General features: G+C 48.4%; 3 protein-coding genes across 5 annotated transcripts in view; 1 reads left to right on the top strand and 2 right to left on the bottom strand.

The window, feature by feature from the left end:
* The window catches only part of PNPLA7 (patatin like domain 7, lysophospholipase), a 130665-nt gene extending 122784 nt beyond the window's left edge, over window positions 1-7881 (bottom strand). For all 3 annotated transcript variants that reach the window (XM_086625042.1, XM_086625040.1, XM_086625043.1), the window contains exons 1-4: window positions 7849-7881; window positions 3716-3781; window positions 3214-3301; window positions 2512-2594 (exon numbers count right to left, since the gene is read on the bottom strand). In XM_086625042.1, the coding sequence (XP_086481168.1) occupies window positions 2512-2594; window positions 3214-3301; window positions 3716-3781; window positions 7849-7881 (270 nt within the window). The remainder of the gene's footprint in view (window positions 1-2511; window positions 2595-3213; window positions 3302-3715; window positions 3782-7848) is intronic.
* A 917-nt stretch (window positions 7882-8798) lies between these two features.
* On the top strand, window positions 8799-9314 carry MRPL41 (mitochondrial ribosomal protein L41). The gene has a single exon (XM_009979515.2). The coding sequence runs from the start codon at window positions 8799-8801 to the stop codon at window positions 9204-9206; it is 408 nt and encodes a 135-aa protein (XP_009977817.2). The 3' UTR covers window positions 9207-9314.
* Window positions 9315-11126: 1812 nt separating this feature from the next.
* Window positions 11127-19542, bottom strand: DPH7 (diphthamide biosynthesis 7). Its single transcript, XM_086625048.1, has 9 exons — window positions 19405-19542; window positions 18988-19124; window positions 18722-18809; window positions 17880-17974; window positions 16069-16235; window positions 15507-15579; window positions 14617-14682; window positions 14241-14413; window positions 11127-13154 (listed from the first exon to the last, which is right to left on the bottom strand). The coding sequence occupies exons 1-9, from the start codon at window positions 19540-19542 to the stop codon at window positions 12535-12537; spliced, it is 1557 nt and encodes a 518-aa protein (XP_086481174.1). The 3' UTR covers window positions 11127-12534.
* Window positions 19543-23788: the final 4246 nt, after the last annotated feature.

Here is a 23788-nt window from a genome sequence, read left to right as displayed (position 1 = left end):
CCTACTCCAGGACCACTTTCTTTCTAGAAAGCAAGGGGAGGATACTTCGCTTTCAATAAGCAACTCCTACAGTGGTAATGGATGGTAGAAGGAAAAAAACCCTCAGCTGTACAGTTCTCACTCAGAAACACTCAACAACAGGCAGAGAAGTAACATTTAAAGTTCCAGCACTCCCGTGGCAGCGTGGGATGCGGACAAGCTAAGCCAGGCTCATTTCTGAGCTGGCAACACCCACCGCCAGACCCGCAGCAAGGTTTGCACGGGGTTTGCACAGTCACTAAGTGACACCTCCTGGACACACGCAACAACTGCAAGCCCAAGAAAGCACCTCATCAGTTGTCTTCAGAACACTGCTAGTTCTCTGATAGGTTCTCAGAGAGTTGAATCCCAGGAAAAAGTTTCTCACACACACAAAAAAATTATTCTCTTTAGTTTGGAGACTCACTTTTTTTTCATTTTGGGAAAGTAAAATCTTGGAATTTTATCAAAAATACACGAAGTACAATCAAAAGCAGTTAGTTTGCAATACTCTGTATCTTATCCAGGAATAAAAACCCCAAAGCAAAAACTGCCTGAACTGATTTTACCACGTGGAATTCTAAGCATTTTCTCTTATGCCCGTTACACACAAACAACTGCGTTAAACAATATTAAAATTAAGAAGCTGCTGGCAACACGCACAATTTCTTTTCATTGGGGGCTTTTTGACCAAGTTCTGTGTGAAGCCTGATGTAAGATGCAAAAGCAAGGTTCAGGGAGTCATCTCCTTCCTCCACAATGAACCACAGCCCCAGAACTGAATATTAAAACCAGCACAGTGTCTGATTATTAAGTCCAAGTATTTGAATTCACCTCAACGAAGTTTAGCAGCACACGGAGGCAGAAGGCTGCAGTTCACAAGAGGAAGTGTTCCTCAACAAGCAGTGACTAACAATGTGAGGTGACTTACCTGTATCTTACTTTTCTACAGATGTTGTTTTTGAGTGCACACCTGCACTCAAGCAGGTTACCCCCCAGGACACAGCCAGGACGCTCCACGTTCTGCCTATGGTCCCAAAAGGGGCCAGTCCCATTCCTGATGTGCAGCTCCCCTGGGCTGGGGAGCCCACTGGACCCACACTCTGGTTCTGGCTTTACAGGACTTTACCACAGTCAGATTTAAATAGCCTTCTGCTTCACCAACCTACGACTCTGAGAAGGGGTCAGAGTCTCCCTCTGAGTAAGGGGCAGCTTTTCAAAGTCAGGCTTTATCAACATCATCATATATATTAAAACTGTACATGGAGCTCCAAGAAGTTGCTACACAGATTTCAGTATGGGAAGCGTTGAGTAAGGAAGTCACCTCAACCTCCAGGACCTATTGCCCAAGTTTGTAACAAAACCAAATGCAAAATCTCTGCACTGACATAGCCTCTCATCCACACCTCCGAAAAGATGAGTTCTTTTGACCACGGTGGTACTGTCAATCAGAAAAAAAAACAAATCTTACATCCTGTAGACACTACGTAGCTTCAAGTGAAGCATGTATTTTGAGGAGAAAGATGGCAAGATTAATTTCCTCACTTAAATGAAATCCAGGCAATCCTGGTGAGCATCTAGAATGGCTATTAAAATTGATCTAATCCATTAAAGGAAATGTCTGTCTTCAGATTTCCTCAAGCCTTCTTGTTGCCATTTCCCAAGAAAAGTCATTTGCAAAGACAAAAGTAAAAGACAATCAAAAAACGGAACTAAATATCAAACAGGCAGCCATAGACTTGAAGGATTTCACCAACTGATGCAGAAACAGACTCCTGACTGAAGGAAAATTCCCGAGGAGATCTTTCAGAATAATAACACGGGAACACCATCAGGACAGAAACCTGAGGGCACAGGTAGTATTCCTTGTGACAATACAAGGCAAAGAGGTCAGTCTTGGCATAAATGCCCTTTTGAACAGTCTCTAACAAGACAGTTTGACAAGTCCTACTTGCAACTCAGTACAAGAAAACAAGGGCTCACATGCTGAAGCACTTAGTGCTCTTCACAGGTAGACTGCAGAAAGGTAAATTTGAGTATCTGCTCCGCAGATAGACTCCCATGGGAAAGAAGGTGTCAGCTTTGAGCGTAACAGCAATACTGGAAGTCATTATCCGGAAAGGATTATCCTGAATATAGGCACTGAATATCTCGAGTATAATCCTAAATACTGAGCAAGATAGATTGCTATAGATATTTAAACAATCATCAATTCCATCCAGGAGTCAGATGTTCATTGATTTATTAATACTCTCATTGTCTGCAAATATTCTTGAAAGTGGTAAGGTTTGGCCAGAAAGAGAAGTTACTGCTGTTCCATCAGCAATCCAGACAGAATTCCAGGAGCTCTGAAACATCCCCAAAAATCCAGTGAGATTTTAAAGGTTGAAGGCCCCGGGCCAGGCTAAGCAAGTGACGTTTCACAAAGTTTACAATCCCTCCCGAACCCGATTTTAACATTTACTTCCCTCCCACCATGCCAGACGCCCTCACCTTTCTCATGATCTTCCGCCCATAGAACATCATTTTGTCTCGCTTGCGAAACCTGTACTGAGGCACGTGTGGCTGGAGTTGTTCTGAAACAGAAAAGCACATCAGAAACCACCTGCAGCTCCGGGCTGGGGGAAAAAGGGAGCTCAAGCTGTCAATTTTGCTGCTTCCATAGCAGCTGTGGCTCCTGCCTACCAAGCAGCAAGCTCCGTGGCCAGCACTCGGGATTTAAACCGACACAAGATACCTCATTATCCAAGGCTGGTTAGCCACGCCAGACTAGGAAAGAGCTGGCTTGAGGCTCTACCTAATCACTGGAGGAGATAAAAGGGCTCTCTGAAGAGATGTAAAGATCAGGTAATTCTGATCTCACAAAGGAAACCTCTAATTCACCCATTTCTCATTACTATCCCAGTGACTTGCAGCAGGGTTGAAATTATTCGCATGCCAACTGACACCAAGGCTGTCATACACTGGAGAGACCAAAATCCCCAGCGTCCTGCACGTGAACCCCACGTTCAGGCCCGGGAAGTGCATTAACACAAGTTCTTCAGCCCTTTAAAGCTGTTTTCCTGCAAGAGCCACTACCTTCCCAGCAAGCAGCTCTTACAAATCAGCACAGAATCTACCACCTATTGCTCCAAAAATACTGAAGAAACTGAGAAAACTGCTTTTTTAAAGCACACCTAGTTACTGAGTACTTACTAGAACGTTTCACTCTTCTGTAAACGACAAACACAACTATCGCTATGAGCAGCAACGCGACTGCAGCTCCAATCGCGATTCCAGTCAGCTGTGAGAGGAATTTAGGGAGGAAAGAAGTTAGTAACTTCTAGAGTTGCAAATCATGAAGTATTTTTTGAAGGGCTGAAGAACATTTAGGTCAGTAAGATGTCTAAAAGTCGAATACATTAATAAATACTTTTAATTAAAACAACACATGGAAAAAGTTTAAATTGAAACTACATCAGCGTCTCGCTCATAAGCTCTCATGCAAAATCTTCACCATTTTTCCCCCCCAAAGATCTGTGAGCAGATCAACGCAATGTACGTGGGATGGAATAACAGGAATTAATTCCTGCCTCATGCACAGTGAAGAAACAAACACTCAGACTTCAACTGCGACTGAGCAGAGTTCCTAGAACTTTGAGAAGCTACACACTATTTACACACAATCTTTCATCCGGTGATTAAAGCTATACGTTACCATAGTAGTCTGTATTCTGTCTTCTATAAACTGAAGAATTCGTGTTCTGCCTGCTGGTAGCACAGCCTAGCACCAAAAGGAAGGTGAAATTAGTTTCCCCCAACCAGCAGAAAGTCTCCATAAAAACATCTCAATGCCTGGTCAAGCACATACAACACAACGTCGCTGTATTTTCCAGCATCTTTCTTTCAACTATAGCCCACTTTGCAATCACAAGACATTCCGTGGAGAGAGGCCATTAGACGTGGCTGCCAGCTCAACGTGTTCCTAAACAGTCCCAAACCAGGGTCACACGGAGAGGTGATAACTGTTTCTCATGATTCTATGTTGTTCAGAGCATCAAGGATGAGAATTGAATGTCAAGGGCTTTACGAGACTGGGAACATAAGTAATAAACCAGCAGATTAAATTCGCTACAAAAAGAAAATTACGCACACGGAAAAAAGCTCCAGCCTCAGGTGCACAGTGCTGGGACCTGTGCCAACTCTTGTTACTCAGGAAAAAAAACTGGCAGTTACAAGAGTCTCACAAATGCCAGCTCAAAACTTACCAGAACGGGGAAAAAAGCAAACCAAAAATTAAGAACAAGCAGGAAACAAACCAAGTACAAGGACAGATACGTCCCCTCCTAAGCCTTGAACCTTACAAGTACTTGAATCACAAGTACTACATGCAGTCCTGGTCCCAGTTTTCGCTCTCAGTTCCAGATCTCGATGAAGTCTTAATTTAGCTTTGTCACAAAAAAAAATAAAAATGAAGTGCCCGCTGACAGACACCAAACTAGTCTCTCTCCTGAAGTCTGTTCCAGTTCTACAGAGCAAATCAAAGTCCTGCCTGACCAGTCAACACAAACAGATCGCTGTCTTACGGTCGTCATCTTTGGTTGCTTTAACACAGCACACCAACGATTTATCTTCCCAGCATTAGGCAAACTAACTCTATCACTATTATTACCAGACTATTAGTAGTGGAATTGTAGTGGAAAGTCATGAGAATTTGAAAAAAAAGCAGTTGAAACGTCTGTTCAGCAACAAATACAGCGAGTTCTTGGTATAAGTCTACTGTGGTCATTTAATTCGCTTCCCCTTGACAGCGTCAGGGACACGCACAGTTCTGCTGTTATCCAGGCCCGTATGATCTCAAATAACATCAAAAAGAGTCGTTGCCAACTGACAGTTGCATCGCTGCCACATGAAGAGAAGAAACAAATTAACGAGCGAAAGAACAAGACACACAGGCCCAGACTAAGCCCTCGTGCCTCTATGGATCATACAATCATGGAATGGTTTGGGTTGGAAGGGACCTCCAGGATCACCTAGTTCCAACCCCCCTGCCATGAACAGGGACACCTTCCACTACACCAGGTTGCCCAAAGCCTCATCCAACCTGGCCTTGAACACTGCCAGGGATGGGGCAGCCACAGCTTCTCTGGGCAACCTGTGCCAGTGCCTCAGCACCCTCAGAGGGAAGAATTTCTTCCTTATACCTGATCTAAATCTTCCCTCTTTCAGTTTAAAGTCATTGCCCCTTGTCCTGTCACTACACACCCTTGTCCAAAGCCCCTCTCCAGCTTTCCTGTAGCCCCTTTAGGTACTAGAAGGCTGCTATAAGATCACCCTGGAGCCTTCTCTTCTCCAGGCTGAACAGCCCCAACTCCTCCGATCATCTTCGTGGCCTCCTCTGGACCCACTCCAGCAGCTCCATGTCCTTCTTGTGTTGGGGACTCCAGAGCTGAACGCAGCATTCCAGGTGGGGTCTCACCAGAGCAGAGGGGCAGAATCCTCTCCCTCGCCCTGCTGCCCACGCTGCTTTGGATGCAGCCCAGGACACGGTTGGCTTTCTGGGCTGCCAGCGCACATTGCCGGCTCATGTTGAGCTTCTCCTCCACCAGCACTCCCAATCCTTTTCCTCAGGGCTGCTCTCAATCCATTCTCCGCCCAGCCTGTACTTGTGCTTGGGATTGCCCTGACCCACATGCAGCTCATAGATCTTAATCTTAAATTTCTCAGCAATGTCTGGCACCCAGGTGACACACAGGGGGCTGGAGAAGACACTCAGCCTTGCATGGCCTCAGAGCAGATCCGACCCACGGGAGCTGTGTAGATACTCAGCCCTGAGTCGTCGGATGAGTCCCAGACTCGACGAAGCAGTGCTGCATAAAACTTGCTTTGAGCCCTAAAATCCCTCGACAAAGAATGTGCCCTGAGCCTCAATCCAACCAGCGTCCAGTTGCCTGAAACCAGACAAAGAAGCTGGAAGGTTTCCATTTCCACCGACAACTTTGTGTATTCAGACAATCAATAAGGGGAAACTCCCCGTCACACCCCCTCATAGCACCTACACAGGCACGTAAATCAGGGGATAAAAGCCCTGTGATTTGGGCTGGGAATCGGGAGCTGCTTCTCCAACTACACAGCTGGTCTGGGAGGAGATTCGTCCCCCTTGATCGGGACACCGGCCAAGGGAACTTCCCTGGAATTGAGAGCCCTTGGCTGGAGGGGTCAGTGATTATTTAGCAGCTTTAAGTCTAGGGCGCTTGTGTGTCTCTTTCTTGTGCCGTAATCGCACATCCCGTGACCCTCACAGTGCCGCAATCGCGCATTCCGTGACTCTCCTGTGCTGCAATCGCGCATCCCGTGACTCTTGCGTGTTGTGACAGTGTATATTTTGTTTTCAAATTGTGACAGTGCGTTCCTCCACTGTATCCACAAAACCCTGCGACAGCGGCATTCTGAGTCTCCAGGTGCAGTTCAAGTAAATTATCTTGAGCCTTCCAGTTAAACCTGTAAGCGCAGTGCAAATAAATCGTTGGCTTGAACCTTGTAGCTGAGTCTCTTTTTGCCACAGCCTCAACACAGAAAACAACGAGGGAAAGAAGAAATTCTGACTTCCAAGAAAGACTGAGAGGTTTTTGCCAGGTTTCTCCCAGCCACCAGTGAAAACACGCTATTCTCCCCACACGCTCGGTGGGGTATCTTTGCAAGCACTGACAACCCTTCCAGAGAAAGCAAGCAGACAGGTTCCAAGTGTACAGGCACTTGAGCCCCATAAGCAGTTAAGACAGCATCTGAGACAGGTATGAGGTCATGGTGAAGTCATCAGTTCTACCGGGCTCTCCCATCAGCCCAAGCCTGCAGGACCTCTCTTAGGAGGGCGACAGCCGGCACTGAAATTCAAGGGCTTCACACATGCCCTGTGCAGCCTCAAGCAATTCTTGGAGGCAACACAGACGTGGAACAACCCTGAAAGACCCTCACTGCATCAGAAAACAGATCAAGGACATGCTAAGAGTATGTATTAGCATAAGTAGTACTTATGTGTTTTTTCATTAAGAAATTGAGAATTAACAGTGATGAACAAAAACACACAGCTGCATGAATAATGCTCACGCTCACCCAGAGTACCAAGAACAGAAGAGCGGCTCTGCTGAGAGTTTAGCACCTTCACCTGGCACTCAGGGGCAAACAGTGAGACATGTCCCGAGCAGGCAGGGGTGGAAAATGCATATCAGTGCTGAAAGCAAGGCCTTGGAACAAGCCTTGCCTGGAACATCAGGCTCCCTCATGGCTTCTAAGCACACGGGTCCACACGCCTATGTTTTGACTGCAGACACTGGATTTTCACAAAACATTTTTTAACAGCCTACGAGTAGGTTGCAGGTATTTTTCGGTTCTGAGAGTAACTACTCTTGTCGTGAGCCTTGTCTCTCATTACTATGCAAAGCACCATGAGCCTTGTTAGACTATGAGTTTCATACTCATGATCAAGAACAAACGCAAAGAGCGCTAGCTGCCAGAGAACTCTGCAATTCTTCCATCTTCAGGCTAAAAATTAACTGTTGAAGCAAAAGGTACTTAAATTGTATCATTCTGCTAGAGCACAAAGCACAGTGTGAATGGTTTGCAGTAAAAAATAATAATAAAACCATATACACAAAAAAATGAGATCAATCTTGAAACTTTTGGAAGGATAAAACTCTTATCAGGAAAGTTTTTTTTCAAAATAAAAACACTCTATTATCTAAAGATACTACCCAAATGTTATCAAATTAGGCCCTGCAGCTTTCAGCTTCGGGAAATCCTAATAGGGAAATAAACGTGCCCAAAACCAATAGCAAAGCGTATTTATTGTACCTCAAGGCTGCTGCTGTTCCCTTCTTCATCCATGTCTGGAGGTACAAAAAAAAAAAAAAAAAAAAGAGAAGAGCGAGTTAAAAGATGGCCACACTCTCTAATCCAAAGTTTTTTTTAACTGCAATGCCAGAACTGCTCTTTCAGTCTGGCAGAACAAGGCAATTCAAGAGAAAAAACATTTATTTTATTTTATTTTTTTTACTTTGTTGTCTCTTTTTCTCTGGGCTGGGCAACAACAACCAGCCAGCCTTCACGGAAGAGCAGCGCTACCGGTAACGACAGCTCCTGGGATCTCCGGGAAGCGGCACAGCCGGACCGCTCCCTCCGAACGACCCCCCCCCCCCCTCCCCGCAGACGCGGGACCAGCGCGCCGAACGGGGGCCGGCAGCGCGGGACCCCGCGCCCGGGGCGCGAACAGAACGAATCTCCGGGCTACCCGTTCTGCAGCGAAATTAAACCACCAGTTTTCAACTACGCGTCACGCACCGACGCTTAATTCCTGCGGGAAAAGCCTTGTGGAAAGCGGGTCAGCGCGGACCCCGGGCCACGCCGCCTTTCCGCCACCCCGGCGGGCCGAGCGCTCCGCGTCCCTCCGCTCCCCGAAACAACCCACGGAGCGCGGCCGCCAACAGCCGAGCTCCGGCCCCGCGCTCCCCGCCAGCCCCGGGAACAGCCGGGCCGGATCCCCTCACCTGCCGCCGCGCTCCCAGCCGCAGGCCGCCGCTGCGGGCCGGGGGCGAAGGCACCGGCCGGAAGCCCCGACCCGACCCCCGGCGGGCCCCGCCCCCGCGCCGAACGGCCCGCGGCATCGGCATTGTACGGTAGGCGCTGCGCATTGGCTGGCGCCTCTCGGCCAATGGGAGCAGGCGGTGTTGCGGGGTCCGGAGAGCGAAGCGCGCCGCGCTGAGGGGAGGCCGCCGCCGGTGCGTGAGGGGAGCGCGGGGCCCGGCATGGGGCTGCTGACCGAGCTGGCCCGCGGGCTGGTGCGGGGCGCCGACCGCATGTCCCCGTTCACCAGCAAGCGCGGCCCCCGCACCTACAACAAGGGCCGCGGCGCCAAGAAGCTGGGCGTGCTCACCTCCAGCAAGAAGTTCGTCCTCATCAAGCAGATGGTGCCCCACTTCGTCGTCCCCGACCTGCAGGGCTTCAAGCTCAAGCCCTACGTCTCGTACCGCGCTCCCCAGGGCGCCGAGCCGCCCATGACAGCCAAGCAGCTCTTCACCGAGGTGGTGGCTCCCCGCATCGAGAAGGACGTGAAGGAGGGCACTTTTGACCTCAACAACCTGGAGAAGTATGGCTTCGAGCCGACGCAGGAGGGCAAGCTCTTCCAGCTCTTCCCCAAGAACTACGTGCGGTAGGAGCAAGCAGCGGGATGGGAAGACCACCGCTGTCATGTGGGACACAACCTGCGCCAGCAAGAACGGGACAGCTTCTGTCACTGGCTATTAAAAGCAAATAATCCTTGGGCTTTGTCTTCCTGCAATGTCTGATTTAAATTGCTGGGGGGAAACAGGTGGTTAATTTCCCATCCCTGAGTAAGGAGAGCGTTACTCGTGTCTTACACCCTGTGTAGGGTTGTCTTGTGTAAGCGTGCGGGTGTCCCGCGCTCAGACCAGAGCTGACTGACCGGGTGCTGATCATTAGCAGGAGGCAGTTTCCCTCCAGGCTGCTGAAACATCATTCCTTCCTCCTGGGAACAAAAGGGGACAAGTCTTACGTTCTTGGGAGAGCGGAGTTTCCCAGCTGGGGAGAGCAGGCCGCTGCCAGCCGAACAGCGTGCCCACTGGCACTGAGTGGCAGCTGCAGCCACAGAGGGAACGCTTTGGTAGATTTACCCCCTGCTCAAACGAAGTGTTCCACTAAACCAGGAGCGAGACTTTCCCAAGCTTTAAAACTACTCTTTCTTTCAGAGTAAATCCAGATATGGTTAATAGGTACATTTAATGCCCGTTCCTTAGCAGTGCAGCAGCTTCAAGTTACAAGATAACTGGTCAAATTTGAAACATGTCTCAGCAATTGTTCTTTGTGGACATATACTGGTGGAAGAGCAGTGTCTTGCTCTTCATCAAATTAAATGGATACAAGTGACACAGAGTTGTGTGGAACTGTTTGAAGTACAAACTGCTAAGTTCCAAATGTTTACAGTCCTTGGAAATAACACCTTTTCTCTGACACACAAGTGCTGGAGTCTTGGAGACTTTGATTCTTTGAGACAGTTCCGTGCCTGGAGAGCGTAGCCATCCCAAGGGATACTCAGGGAGGAGGTCTGCATGAGGTTTTCCAAAGACAAAGTACTGCTTAAGCATTAGAGAATTAAAATGCAGCTTAAATGTTCTCTTTTGGAGACAGTTCTCTGTGAGCATCCAGTCTGTAATGAAGACTGACAGATGAGTCCTTAAAGCATTGTTTTAAAAAAAAAAATAGAGGGCTGAATAGGGCTGTGACGGCAGGGAAGGGATGCTGCCTTCCTCTTCATAGGGCTGCAGCCCCAAATAACCGGAGAAGCCGTTCGCATGCGTTGGCACAGAATCACATCCGTAGTGGGGTGAGGGAAGGCGCATTTTTTTCTGATTACTTAAGCCCGACCTGCATTTTTCACTTACTTTTCAGCTCATCAGAGTAATAGTCATACGAAAAGTGGTGGTTTTCTGCTTTCTGGATGCTGTTCTGTCAGCAGAGGTGGTGCTTGCTCATGCTCTCCAGAAAGGACACGCGTTTGCAGTTGATTGGAGGGGGTGGAGGACAGGTGAACACACAGCTGCAGAGAGGAGACCCTGCACGCTTTGGTGCCAATACCAGCTTGGTCTCGAACAAGTCGCTTGCCTCATCTTCCCTCCGTGATGGCAGATTGTAACAGGAGACTCCTCCTTTCTCGGGGCAAAGCCAGGACTAGCATAACGCATAAATGGAGTGCCTCGGTTTGGCCACACTCTGGGACACCACCCCAGCTTCACTAACCCCAGGCTGTTTCCTCTGAATCTCACACAGCAATAAAAAAAGCATTACAACCTTTTAAGACAGAGTCACAGTCAAAAGCCGTGTCACTACACGGATACGCCCTCGGTGCTCTCGCCGAGGCAGGAGGAAACTGGATTGTCTACTCTGACTCCCAAAGAACATTCAGCACCACCAAATGCCTCAGAGAAACTGAGCCATCACGGGACAAGGAGGAAGGTCCTCACAAGGACTAACTGGGAAGGGCTTTTTAAATACAAAACAACCAAGAAAGATACATCACTTATATTGATTTTATTTTAGAAACATCCAAAAATAGGGTGTTTGTGGGTTTGTTTTTTTTTTAACAAAAGCTCTTGTTCACAATACCAGTATGAATCTTCATCTAACAGCGCTCAAGAATGTTTTCTAAAATACACATTCACACTTGTAAAAGGAATTTCAAAGCAGTAAAATTCTTATCTGCTGTACCTCGTTTTAGATGCAGCACTGTTACAGATAGATACCTGTTGCTGGTGTTTCGTTCCCTCCAGGCAACTAATTCTTTAGGACCCTCAAAGAGAAACCATGCAAGCTAGAAGTTACTGACTTTGCTTAAGCTGTTTTTTTGTTTCTAGGAAAATAATAGAGAAACTGTTCCAGAAATGGTGTTTTGCTGATATTTCACAGTGAGAAAAAGAAAGCTAATGGAGCAACCATGAGAAATTCTGCAGCCATTCCTGGAGGTAGTTAGGGCAACGTTGTTAAGATTTTGGTTTCTGTACTTAGTTATTTTGAACTTAAAAGATATCAGGAAACACTGCTTGTACTTTTTGGACATTTTGATCTTAAAGCTGTTCACCTTTAAAAAACTGAAAGGTCTTGACTTTGGACCTAAACGTATGTCTGACTGTGGAGAGCAGAACACGAGTTGGATACGAGAGGCATGGCGGAGGTGGTTACGTGTGGCACGAAAACACAGAGGGGCTCACTACAAGCTAAACCAGGTTGTGCTTAGCTTGGAGAGTGATAAAGTGAGACTGCAACCAGGTGATGAGTCTGATGTGAAATTAGGCTGTGCAGATACACCAGAATCCTTCCGAGAAAGGCCCTGCTCAGAACAAAGCTTCCTGTCGCCGAACTGCTGTCTGTTGTACCGGTCAGTTTGGATTTCCTTCTAAAAACTCTCTGTTCTCTACTAGAGATCACTATAAGCACACTGCACTGTCAGCACCTGGACTTTGAGTGTCCTTGTGCTCAAAGTACTAATTTACAGATCACACAGCAAGCTACACACACACAGCTCAGCCTCTACTCACAGGCTGTTCCGAGACACCCAGGGAAACCTCTGATCACGCACCGTGTTTGTCTACACCGAGCAGCGCAGACAAGTCTGGTTCGTGATGGAGGAGCAGAATGGGCTTAACAGATGAACCATATCCATGCCAACCAGCCTTGGGGGATTCAAATATAAGGTACAAGCAAGCGGCCTTTGCAAGGAAGGCTCTCCTACTTCGAACTAGTACACTAAGGGAAAACTAAATAAACGTGTCTGTGCTTGACCATGCTCCTCAAAGCAAAGGCTTTCCTCAGTGCTGAAAATAAAACACCAGTAATTCCATCAGTACCGGCCTTAAAAGACTCACGAGCTCAACAATAAAACTGGAAAAGCCCAACAGGAATTAGACAGGGCATAAGCTCAGGTGTCACTCTCAGTACAGGAGTTTTCCGACCCGTCTCCCTTGGGACTGCTCAATGCAAGCTTTCAACTGTTCTTTCAGAGACAGATCTAGTACTTGGCGTCTCCGAAGGGGCCACCAGGCTCATCTCCCACTTCCACACATGGAGGATATTGTCATAGAAAGAACAAGTTGCTACAATGCTCATTTCTTTCGGGCTGTCTAAAGACCTGGTTGAATCACTGCTCCTGTCCAGGCCCGTTCCATTGGGTCTCTTAGCTCCTGAGTCAGAACCACGGGCTGACTCGGGATCTCTGCCTCGGTCAGGACCCCCAGCCAAATCGGAACTCCCCTTTAAATCAGGGCCCCTAACCAGGCCAGGATCCCCAGACAGCTTAGGACCCGCCTCTGCTTCGAGCGACGCGGCAGGGCTTTCACTCTCCTCGTCCAATATTACATCAAAAGTAGCTGTAGGAGACTCATAAATTATCTTCAGGTTTTGGACCTGCAAATTCAGTCTCTCATCTCCTTCCTCTGATCTTCCCACAAGCTCCTCCGAAGACTGGCAGGCAGCAAAGTCCTGTGTCACAGTCAAGGAATCCCTTGGACACAGCCTTGACCAGTCAGCCCCGTAGGCCAAGGAATTGTGCAAGACATAGGATGACAGGATGATACATTCCTCCGTGTTTTCCGCTTTAAAAAAATAATAAAAAATAAAATTAAATGAGCAGAAATCAAGTTGTGAAATGTTTTGTTGCAGACTGCTCAGAAGCCATTCTAGCACTGGCTATGTCCTACAGCAGGAAGAGCTCTCTGGTTATTGCCTTCTTCTCAACAGACTCAGACATTCTAGGAGAAACAAGCTTCTGGCTCTCCTGACAATTTTTCAGTCACCTCTCATTGACCTTGATTTTCCCCTGGTTCAATAAGCAGGTGGGAGAAGAGGGTTTAATGGGCACCAGGGTTAAGGGCCTCATTATTCAAAATACCTAAAGAGGCTCAAGACAGACAAGACAGATCACACCGTGGTCCCCACCGAGCCACAAACACACCTGGCGAGATCACCACGCCAGGTTTGGTTAGTAATAAACTGCAGATGTGTTCTTCGCGTGGGCTTTCAGAGTCAAATGCTTACTCTGATACTAAATGGACATCAAGTTCCTCCCTTCCCTACACAGGAGAAATGTTATCCTCATTTCACAAGCTGTGCATCTGCCCAGGGCACGGAAAAACCCAGGAAGGCAACCATTTTATGCAAGACTATTTGTAACGTAAATGCAAACGGCTTTTAATCATGTAAATACCTTCCGATTCACAGGGAAGGCTTGTTCATGTTATTCCAGACTAACCAGACTACACAGCACTTCCCTTCTGAGGCAATAACCGATCCACCAGCAGGTCAGCAAGTTCTGCTGACAGCAAAGCATCACCTGGCATTCGGAAGAACCTCTTTGAACCATCAGGATGAATATAAATGGAATGGTCATGTCAACAGGGAATGCCTTCACATCAGAACAGGCTTTCTTCCCGTGAAAAGAAGTTACAAGAGATTTACACATGAATAATGACAGTGCCTTTGCACAACCGATCAGGCCAACAGTGAGGATAGGTCTGGGAAAGCTGGAAGAGTTACTCCAAGCTGGAAGAGAAGTCTATGGCTATGAACAACATCTAGATTTTTATAGCAAGCTCAGAGCTGGAGTTTCCCCACTAACCTGGAGGCAGGAAAGCAGAGCAGCCCAGCAGCACAAGAGCGTCTCTGTTCCGCGGAACACTCACCCATGCTTCCGCGGCAGTCGAGGATTTTGAATCCGCTCTGCATGCAGGCTGCCAACAGCACGAAATCACAGCTTGGGTGCCACTTCAGCCTCCAAACTCCGCCTTCAACGTGAGTGTCTGCCAGCGGCTGCTTCATGTTCCTGGTGTCCCATAACAGCACGTGCTCGTCGTAGCTGGAGAGACACCACAAAGAGATATGCAGACAAGCTGCAAAGCTGACTCAGCACAACAAGAACAGAAGAAAATCCTACAGGAAAGATGGCACGCTCTTCACCACACTCGGTGTTTGAAGAGACCACACCTTGGGCAGCAGTAGCACGTTCAAAATAACAGAAGAGGCTGGTCACACGAGTGAAGAGCAGCTAGAGGGATTTACCTGCCAGTAGCCAGGAGATTCTCCCGGTGGGGACTGCACTGAATGCTGCACACACCCATCGAGTGTCTGCAAAACAGTAATACACAGCAGAGGGAAGAGACAGCAATGTGCAATTTGAGAAGGTATTCTTCCTCGAATTTCAAGGATTTTGGTTCCACAAAACTACATCAAGGTGTCTCAGGAAAGGAGAGCAAGGTGAACTCAAATTTCAGTCCAGTGAAATATACAGGCAGAGTTCCACCTACACAGTCCAACAGCTGTTCCAAGACAAAACTTCATGGCCTCTCAGCACGAGTATTTTCTAGTAATAGTTGTACCATAAACTGCTGTTCAGAGCCCACAAGAATTTCAGCACAACTCCATTCCCACAAGGCTTTACTCCCAACATTAATATTTCCACAGCAATAATCCCCAGTGTATTTTAAGGTTCCATATAAAATTTCAATGGAAAGTTGTGTGTATTGTTTCAATCATATACTGAAGATATGTTATGCCACCAGAAAAAAGAGATTACTTCAAATGAGTGAACAGTGGAGAACAAAATATTTTCTAGAAACCATTCCATAATACGATAACCAAATTTAACACACCTAAAAATTCCCCAAAATAAAAGTGTAAATCAGGATCCATCTTTTAGAAAGAAGCTACCACCATCTTCACGTGTGGAAGTCAGCTCTTGGTTTATTACACTGAAGGACACAGAGAAGAAAGTTTCAACCTGAAATTGTCCAGATGAAAAAAATCTAATAGCTGTCTCCACCCTCCAAGGGAGGCAGAAACAGGACTCCACTGTCACTGCACAGCTCTGAACTTGGCTTGGGAAGGGACATGGTACCACCACATGCTCCTACACGACGGCTGAAAGTCCAGCTGCAGACACGGCTCCTTACCTCCTGCAGGTGAAGACAGGAGTCTCCGGACTGCATCTGGTGTCCCAGCCCTTCAGCAGGCTGTCATCTCCTCCTGCACAAAGACAAACCATCGTAGCCCTGGACACATCCAAACGACCAGCGCAGATGCAATTAACACCAGTTTTCAGCCCGAGGATCTCATGGCATTTAACGGACACACCAAACATCACCTGCAGGACTCGCCACCACAGAACAGACATGCATTAACGATGCCCTCACTTTGCTAAGCAAAAAAATTTAGAAGAAAGAGACTGGACTCCAGAAGCTCTCTGCTTTCTTTTGCTCACCGCAAGAGATTAACACCTTTTTTGCCAACAGCCAGCCAAAGTACAGTTTAAAAGGCATAGCTTCTCCTAATTAACTCCAACCACTTCCTACAATCAAGAAGCCTTCTACCCCTAGCAGAAGCTCCAACTCTTAGAAGCAGTGTGATCCAAGCAGTGTACCGAACCCTGGAAAGTAAAACCCCAAGGAACACACATCCCCAAAGAAGGTGCTTTCTCCCCAACGCCCCCAAATGAGATCCCCAGCCCTTACAGACCTGAATACACAATATCGGTGTTCCAGTAATTAAAAGCAGCAATCCAGGCCTCAAATTTGTGAGCTTCCCACTGGTTCAGGACATGCACAGAAGGAGCTGATTCATCTATGGAGAAAAGATTCAGCTTCCCCTCTGAATCACTGCTGATCACTCTCAAAGGACATCCACTGCAGTGGAACACAGAAAAAACACTGGAAATTACTGAAACTCGTGTCCTGAGAAGCTGATAGAGTGAAAAACAGCAGCCAAAGTACGGACAGATAACGTAACATACTACTGGGTATGTTTGGTTCAACTAAACACTGATTGGTAGCACAGCAGAAGGCGTGCACACGTTTATACAGTTCTTTGAGCTTCAGCCCATCCCATCTCAAAATCACCGACATCAACGATGGCCATTCCCTGATCCCACAGTGGGAACAAAACCTCACACCCACGTGAGGGAAAGAAAACCAGCCTTGGGTCTGGCTGTCTCCTAGGCACATAACTTGGCTTCGCACATGCTTGACATTATATCAACAAATTCCACGTGAAGAGGGATTATTTTTTTTTCCCTCTAAGTCAGACTAACAAGGACCTCTCAGTCTCTTCCCTCTTTTGGAGTATGAAGAACCATTTTATTTCCCTGCTGTCACAGCCACCTGAAGGACTGGCTGATCCTGACCTTTCCTGCTCTCTTCCTGTGGCACAGCAGAGTTGCAGTTTCTGGACACAGTGTTCTTGGAGCACTGGCAAAAGTTTTGCAGCTCACCACGCACAGATGTTTCCACGTTCCCTGACATGAACTAGGTACCTTCTGTGTGGTTATCTGCAGCCACAGGTACTGATTTGGTGACTCGGGGCTTCTTTCCAGTTCTACATCACGTGCTAGTTACTAAACCGAACCGAACCTCCCAAATTTCCACACAAGAGAGACAGGGTCAGGTCACCCCGTTCCTACAGAGATGTGAAGGCTGCACATTCAGCTTCTAGAAGGGGTTATTTGTCTCTCAAGTGACAACAGTGACAGGCTTTAAAGGGACTTTTCATCACAGCAACGACCATTTACCATGAAGGGCAGAGACAAATTGAAGAAGGACTGTAAGGAAGAAGAAAGTAGAACTGGGAACTATACTTATTCATTAAACAGCATGCACAGAAACAGCTGCAATTAGCAAAAGCTACTAAATATTTGCCCTACAGTGCACAGCACTGCCTGATCTCCCAGGTTCCAGCCTCACACCACAGGCACCAGTCTCTGTTTTGCACTTAACTTACAGAAAACACATACCCTCTCTCTTTCAAGGTACAGCTAACTCATTATTTCATGCAGCGATGCCATTTCTGAAATCAAATGTATGAGCAAGGACGGAGCCACTTCCAAAGCAATTCTCTCCCGTTTCTCCCTAACTCACGTTTATAAACTTCCCACACGTGCTACTATTAGCAGTTCTTAGGCAGAACTTCACACTAAAATTTCAGACACTCTAAGAGCAGAGTTGGAACCAGTGGATCCGCTTCCATCCTATGCTTGTCTTTCCCTTTAGCAAAGGCACCAGAAGACACATCCCTGGCTCACCTGCTGCTGTTCACCACAGCATAACCTCACATTTGTTGTTGGTTTAGCCTCTGTTCCAGTGGCCACGGTGTGTGTTCCCGTTCCCTTGTTACCCTTGCTCTGGAAGCAGTAACTTCCTGAGAAGGTGCAAAGAGACAGCTGGGACCAAGAAAGCCTTAAGCCACTGCACAAATCATCCAAGTCCTCAACTTATGCCTGAAAACTGTCACACACACATGGACCTCCAACACCAGCCTTCATCTCCCATCCTCACCATTGCTCTCGTCCTGTGGACCAGTCTAAAGACAAGGCCAGACGCTGTGCCCCGAGATCGACCCTGAAGCACGGCTCCAACATGCAGCTGTTCTTCTACTGGAAAGAAAGGGAAGGGGTTAAGACTGGGAAGACAGCAGGTGTGTAACACTTGTACTGCTGACTCCTAGCAGGTGTTTTCCAGAGACTGACACGCACATTAGGGTCCCACACTAACGAAGAGATGAAACATCCTGTAGCAACGTGTACTTGCTTGGTACCAGCTAAAGGACAAACCTTTGCACACACAGGATCCCCACCCTTCCACTATCCATCCCCCACCAAATCACCCTTCCACTTCGCTTCCTTTCAGTGGGTGAAGTGCAGGAGATGCAGTGACCTCACTGCTGAATTCCCTTACAGACCGGCTTCCACTTTCTTCACTCTGTGGAATGGCTCTCTTGATCACTCCCTTCTCTCACCAACTGAAAGAAATCCCTCTCCAAAATCCTTCCCTTTTTTTAACAACTCTGCATCTTCTGCTGTGTTTACCAGGTAGTCCATACTTATTCTCAAGTGACAATTGTCAGGGTTTGCTTCTGCTCCCCTCATGCCTCTCGTCTCCCACACTCTGCAGGTGGGCAGAACCCAGCCAGTCTCCCTGGTTCCAGGAACAAATTCGTGAGATTTATGAGAAACATTATGAGAAGACAAAAGAAGTGTTTAAAAAGCTAAGCATTCCGAGGAAGCCATGGAAACCATACAGCTTTCCTACACGTCTCTGAACACTGCTAAAAAATCCCGAGATGTATTAAATTTGGGTTAAGCGCAGCTTCAACAGCAGCAGGTGTTACAGCCACCTACCTCGCTCCCAGTCAGGTGGCAAAACTCCACGGCGCCTGTCGAGTTTGCAATGCCAACCATGGGATGTTCCGCAACGGGAATGTGGCACCTAAAAGATCAAGTCAAACAAGCCTTGAATTTCCATCTGTCTCGTGTTTAAGGAGGAGAGCAAAGTCACAGCTGTTATTCCAGGACGCACAAGGAGAAGGTAAACGCTACTGCTGCTGCCACACCGACAGCCAAAACCGGGCCCCAGCGGGGCAGGCCACGCCGCGGGCCGGCGTTACCATTTGATGTCCAGGATGGCGGCAGTGTCCATCCTCTGGATTTCGGTCAGCGGGATGTAGGGCTGCTCCTCGTTGTAGTGATACAGGTAGAGGCGCCCGGTCCGGTCGCAGGTCCCGTTGCTTCCTCGGGAGTCAGCCTACGCCAAAATCGGGAAGAAGGGAGCAGGCTCAGCCGTGACGGTGCCTCCCCGCAGCTCCCCCCGCCCGAGCTGGCCCGCAGCGGCTGGCAGGAGCCGGGCGGAGGGCTCCCCCTTTTCCAGTCGCTCCCCGAAGGGATTACAGCCGCCACAGCTCCCTCAGGGCCGCCACGCCGCGGCCACCGCGAGCCAACCCCGCCGGGGCCCGGCTGAGGCGGCCCGCGGAGCGCGGGAAAGGCCCGCCGAGCCCGGCGGCGGGGGCTGAGGCGGGCGGGCTCACCGCGGCGGGCGGGCGCAGGTGGTAGGTGCCGCAGGCCAGGATGCTGTGCCAGCCCTCCACCGGGCACCACTCCACCGCGTCCGCGCTGAACTCCGTGTCCACCACCTGCAGCGTCCGCGTCCGGCACGGCGCCGCCATCTCGGGGCGGGCTCATGCCGCGCGGGGCGGCGGCGGCGGCGGCGGGACGGCCCCGGCAAGGCCGCGCCGCCGCGCAGCGGAACCGCCGCCCGTCTGCTTCCCGGTCAGGGGCGGCGCGGGGCGGGGCTGCCTCCGAGCGGGCCGCGCCGAGCCCGCCCGTCCCTCGGGCCGCGCCGCTGCCCGGCTGGAAGAGGAGCCCCGCGGCCCGGGCCGGGCTCGCCCGCCGACGCGGCTCGGGTCTTGCTGAGCTTCATCCCGAACCGCCCTCGGACCAGGCTTTTTTCCGTGAACTCCTCCAAGCTCTTCCCAAGCGCAGCAGAAAGGGGTCTGCAGCTCCAGCGTGTGCTGGGTGAAGGGCTGCCGCCCGGTTTTAACCCAGCAGCTGCTGGGCAGAGAGAAAATCAGCGTTAGTATTCCCTTGGCATCCTTCCTCTGCCACTTTTCCTAGTATCCCTGACACTCATCTCTCTTCCAGAGTGGACACACGATTGACGCTGCTGTGCCTTCGCAGAAGCTGTTCCAGACCGCGGAGGGATGCTGTTCCCTGCGCTGAGCCTTTCCCCTTTCCCCGCAGTCCTTTCCGAGCTGGAGGGTGAGAACCGCACGCCCAGGCTGCGGCACACACCCGTTGATGCCGTGGTGCTGGTCCCTGCTCCCCCATCCTTCCCTTGACTCTGGCTTGCTGCTGCCACTGCTCCTGTTCTCCAAGCAGACGTTTCTGCAGGACTGTTTCACAACCCAAAGGTCTCATTGCCGAGTGAAAACAGTCGGCCAAGGGCTCGTCTTTTGATGTTTTCCTGCAAGCAGCGCTACCTGCATTGACACTGAATTTCATCTGTCAACATGTCTCACAAGATCCTTCTGCAATTCTTCACTCACTCTTTATTATATGATTACGGAATAACCTCATCAATGCAGGTTGCCACTGTCCTCATTAATTACTTTTTCCTAATTATTTTTTAATATATGTGGCATCCAACTGTTGACTTCCCCCCACCAAAAAACCCCTCCCCTTAACTCTTCTTTCCTGTCTTTCAAACAGTTGTTTGTCCACATGATGTCATTCCCCCTTTTCCCATAGCAGCTTTTTTTTTTTCTTTAAGTGCCTTGGGCAAAGCAGTGATCAAGTGCATTTTGGAAGTTCAAGCAGACCATACCACCCAAATCCCCTTTATCCCCTGCTTGTTGACACCATTAAAACAATTCCAATAGAGTTTTGAAGCGTGACTCTTCCCCAATGTGTAGCCATTGATGGTGCATCACAGCATCTATGAACTTGCTAAGTGCAAGTGCTACGTCCACCCGGCTGTGCTTTGCCACATCTGCCCTGAAACTCATTTCAGCAGCTGTTGTCACGTTTGCCACCGGTACCGAGGGAGAGGTGACCATCCCAACTGGCAGCTCGGCTTATTCACCCTCCAGCTCCCTTAGCACTCACAGGTGGCACCATTTGGCCCAGGCAACTTGTTACTGCTCATTTCATCTGAACTTTAATCCCTCCTAAAAGCATGTCAGGTTTAAACAGATTCTCTGCTGAGCTCTCCATATGGAAGTACTCGTGTGAACTCCCCAGCTCTTTCACAGCGAACACATATGCAAACAATTCACTTGATTTTTAATTCTGCTGGGACTTTATCGTCAGGTCAGACCTTCCCTTTACTGTGCATCATGTCTACTGACTGTGGCAGTCTCCCTGCTCCTGATTTTTGCAAAATTATTTGCACAAGTTTTATGACTTGAATGTTCTTCGTATTCCGTTTTCCTTTGCATTATCTCGGGGTTTGTTTTTTTTCTTTTTGTTTGCTTTTTTCCCATTTCACCTGCCAAATCTTATTATTTCCAACCTCTACATTTGAACATAAGGTCAGTTTACACAGGATATTGTCTTACTCTGAAAGCATTCCACATGCTGCTCTCATCACACTGACCTCCTTTGTCCTCTCTCAATTCTGTTTTGATGGGTGGTAAACATTTGCTCCTGGTGCCAATGTGATGTCTTACACTCTCTCCACACCACCTGCAAGCACTTAAGTCTTTTAGCTGCCTCCTTTGCCTTCACCAGTTTCATTTAAAATTAAATCACCACCACAGAGGAAAACTTGAAAGTATAATCCTATGGGTGTACTAAGGGCTCAAATACCAAAAAGTTAAACACTGAGCCCTGCAATGCATTGTATTTCAGATTTTGTGTTCCTCGAGCCTCCCACGATTTTTATCAGTTTGAATGGTGACTTTTGAATGTTTGGGATTGGTAATACCACCCTACTTTCATATGAAGGCACCGGGGTGCAGGGGGGAAGTATCAACATTTCATGGTGTGTTCACATGGTGCATGCCCCCCCTCTGTCACAGCTGGCATCAGGTGCCTGACATGAGCTAGATTTGCCACATCACAACTGTGACAGAAATCTTTCTCCAGACGCTCCCAAAGGGTCTGGAAGCCCATAGGATCCTCCTGGAAGTGGCTTACACCAGACAGATGTTCACCCACTCCTGGTGACTCAAGATCAACCAGTGTGACCCACCAGCAGGAACTCTTTCAGGCCCAGACATCCTCATCAGCTGCAAAAGGCGCCACATGTGTTGACAAAGACATGGCAGCGTGGCTGGTGGCAAAGCCAAGGCAGCAGGACTGCACTGGCCTGAACACCCAAATTCTGTCTCCCAAAAGCACAGGAATCAGCAGATCCTCAGCAGCTTGACAGGCAGCGCAGCTTAGAGACAGATCACTGTACACCAGCTTGTGGGATTGCACAGTTCCTACATCCCAACCCACCGCACTGTCTCTCTCTTCATACCCCAACAAATGCGACCATGTTTACCCCCAAGAAGTGTTCTGGAGCTCCTCTTCCAAACGGATGTTCCTACCTGGGAAACCTGACTCATTAAGCCTTGCTTTGGTCCACAGGTGAATCAGGGGTGTGTACAAAGAATACTCCATGCTTCAGAGAACCAAGGAATAAAAGATACAGATGCAGTTTTTTTTTTTCCTGCAGGAAGCATCTTAGATGGAGAGCATCTCTGTGAGGTTAGGTCCTTGAAAAGTCAGCTCAGTACTGCTCAGGCTTGCTCCAAGATAAATGGCCATGTACTCTATTCCTGTGCTGCTTAAACACTTGCCCCTGTAAGGATATCCATGTCGGCCTGGTTTCTTTAGGAGGGGAAAGGAGGTCCTTTACAAGAATATCATCCTCTGAAAAGCCACACAGGCTTTATGAAGCAGAGCTGCCATGTTCAGGTGTAACTGGTTCCTTTCTGACACGCCTCACAGAAAGGGAAGACTAAGTTTCAAAGATGATCTGCCAGAATCGTTGATCACAGCTTCCCACAGCGATCAGGAAAAACCGCTCTGCAGGCAGTGACATGCCTACTGCAGTCCTCGGGATCTTTCCAAGAGTCAAAATCCCTGTAGCCACTTCCCTCCTCCGGCACAAGGACAGTTCGGAGCCGAAGGTTACACACTGAAGTCAGAACCTGCATTATTTCACCAAGCCCTTGCACAATGTCCAGGCAACTTGTTACTTTTCGTCTGGTTGATGGTCTAACAGACCCCCAACATAGTGGGCACCTTCCCTCCCCACTGGCTTCACCCTTTCCTCCTGTCCCCTTCCCTCCCCGTTCACTGGGATCAGGATTGCCCCAAGCACCCACCATCCTACTTCTGCAGACTCTTTAGCTCCAGTCTCATCCTTCCTTCCTTCCCTTCATTTGTTGCTCAAGAGGAATCTACCTGCTGCCCATCAGGGCTTCCTCTGAAGTCCATCTTTGTCCTCGTTTCTCCTTGCAGCAATATTACAAACACCAGGACTAACCACGTCCATTTTCCCTGCTCAGTGCTGCAGAAGTGTTCAAATGCTCCAAGACTGCACTTCCGTTTGCTGAACATGATTACTGCTAATACAATGGAAAACTGGCATGACAAACAGCAGCCTTTTAAAAAGGCAAGAAAAACAGTCAATACTTCCATTCTTCTCAATGGATTACTTCAAGTAATAATAAAAAAATATTCCTTATGTCCCATTTTATATTCATCAAAAACTGTACAGTTAATTTAAAGCAAATAATAGAATGTTTCCTTGAAAAAAACAAAACTATCACCCATTACAGAAAAATTTCACTAGGTCCTGCTTGACTTCACACTTAAGGGCATTTTAGGCTGCCTGAACAGAAAAGTTACGGTATAACCATGATTTAAGAATTGCAACTTGACAGTGTGCCTACCAGGTGAACTTCCAGCAGGAGGCTT

This window comes from Tauraco erythrolophus, chromosome 22, assembly GCF_009769465.1.
Source record: "Tauraco erythrolophus isolate bTauEry1 chromosome 22, bTauEry1.pri, whole genome shotgun sequence".
Taxonomy (NCBI): domain Eukaryota; kingdom Metazoa; phylum Chordata; class Aves; order Musophagiformes; family Musophagidae; genus Tauraco; species Tauraco erythrolophus.
The sequence above is the reverse complement of the archived record's forward strand: the minus strand, read 5'-3'. Positions and strand labels throughout refer to the sequence as shown.

Bases quoted from the DNA above. Each gene is read 5' to 3' on its own strand.
- MRPL41 (XM_009979515.2), top strand. From the start codon at position 8,799: ATGGGGCTGCTGACCGAGCTGGCCCGCGGGCTGGTGCGGGGCGCCGAC.
- DPH7 (XM_086625048.1), bottom strand. From the start codon at position 19,542: ATGGCGGCGCCGTGCCGGACGCGGACGCTGCAGGTGGTGGACACGGAG. The intron at 16,236-17,879 runs GTGAGGATGGGA...GTTCCACTGCAG, and splicing joins TCCACAGGACGAGAGCAATG to TGGATGTCCTTTGAGAGTGA. The intron at 14,414-14,616 runs GTAAATCCCTCT...GTGTCTCTCCAG, and splicing joins AATCTCCTGGCTACTGGCAG to CTACGACGAGCACGTGCTGT.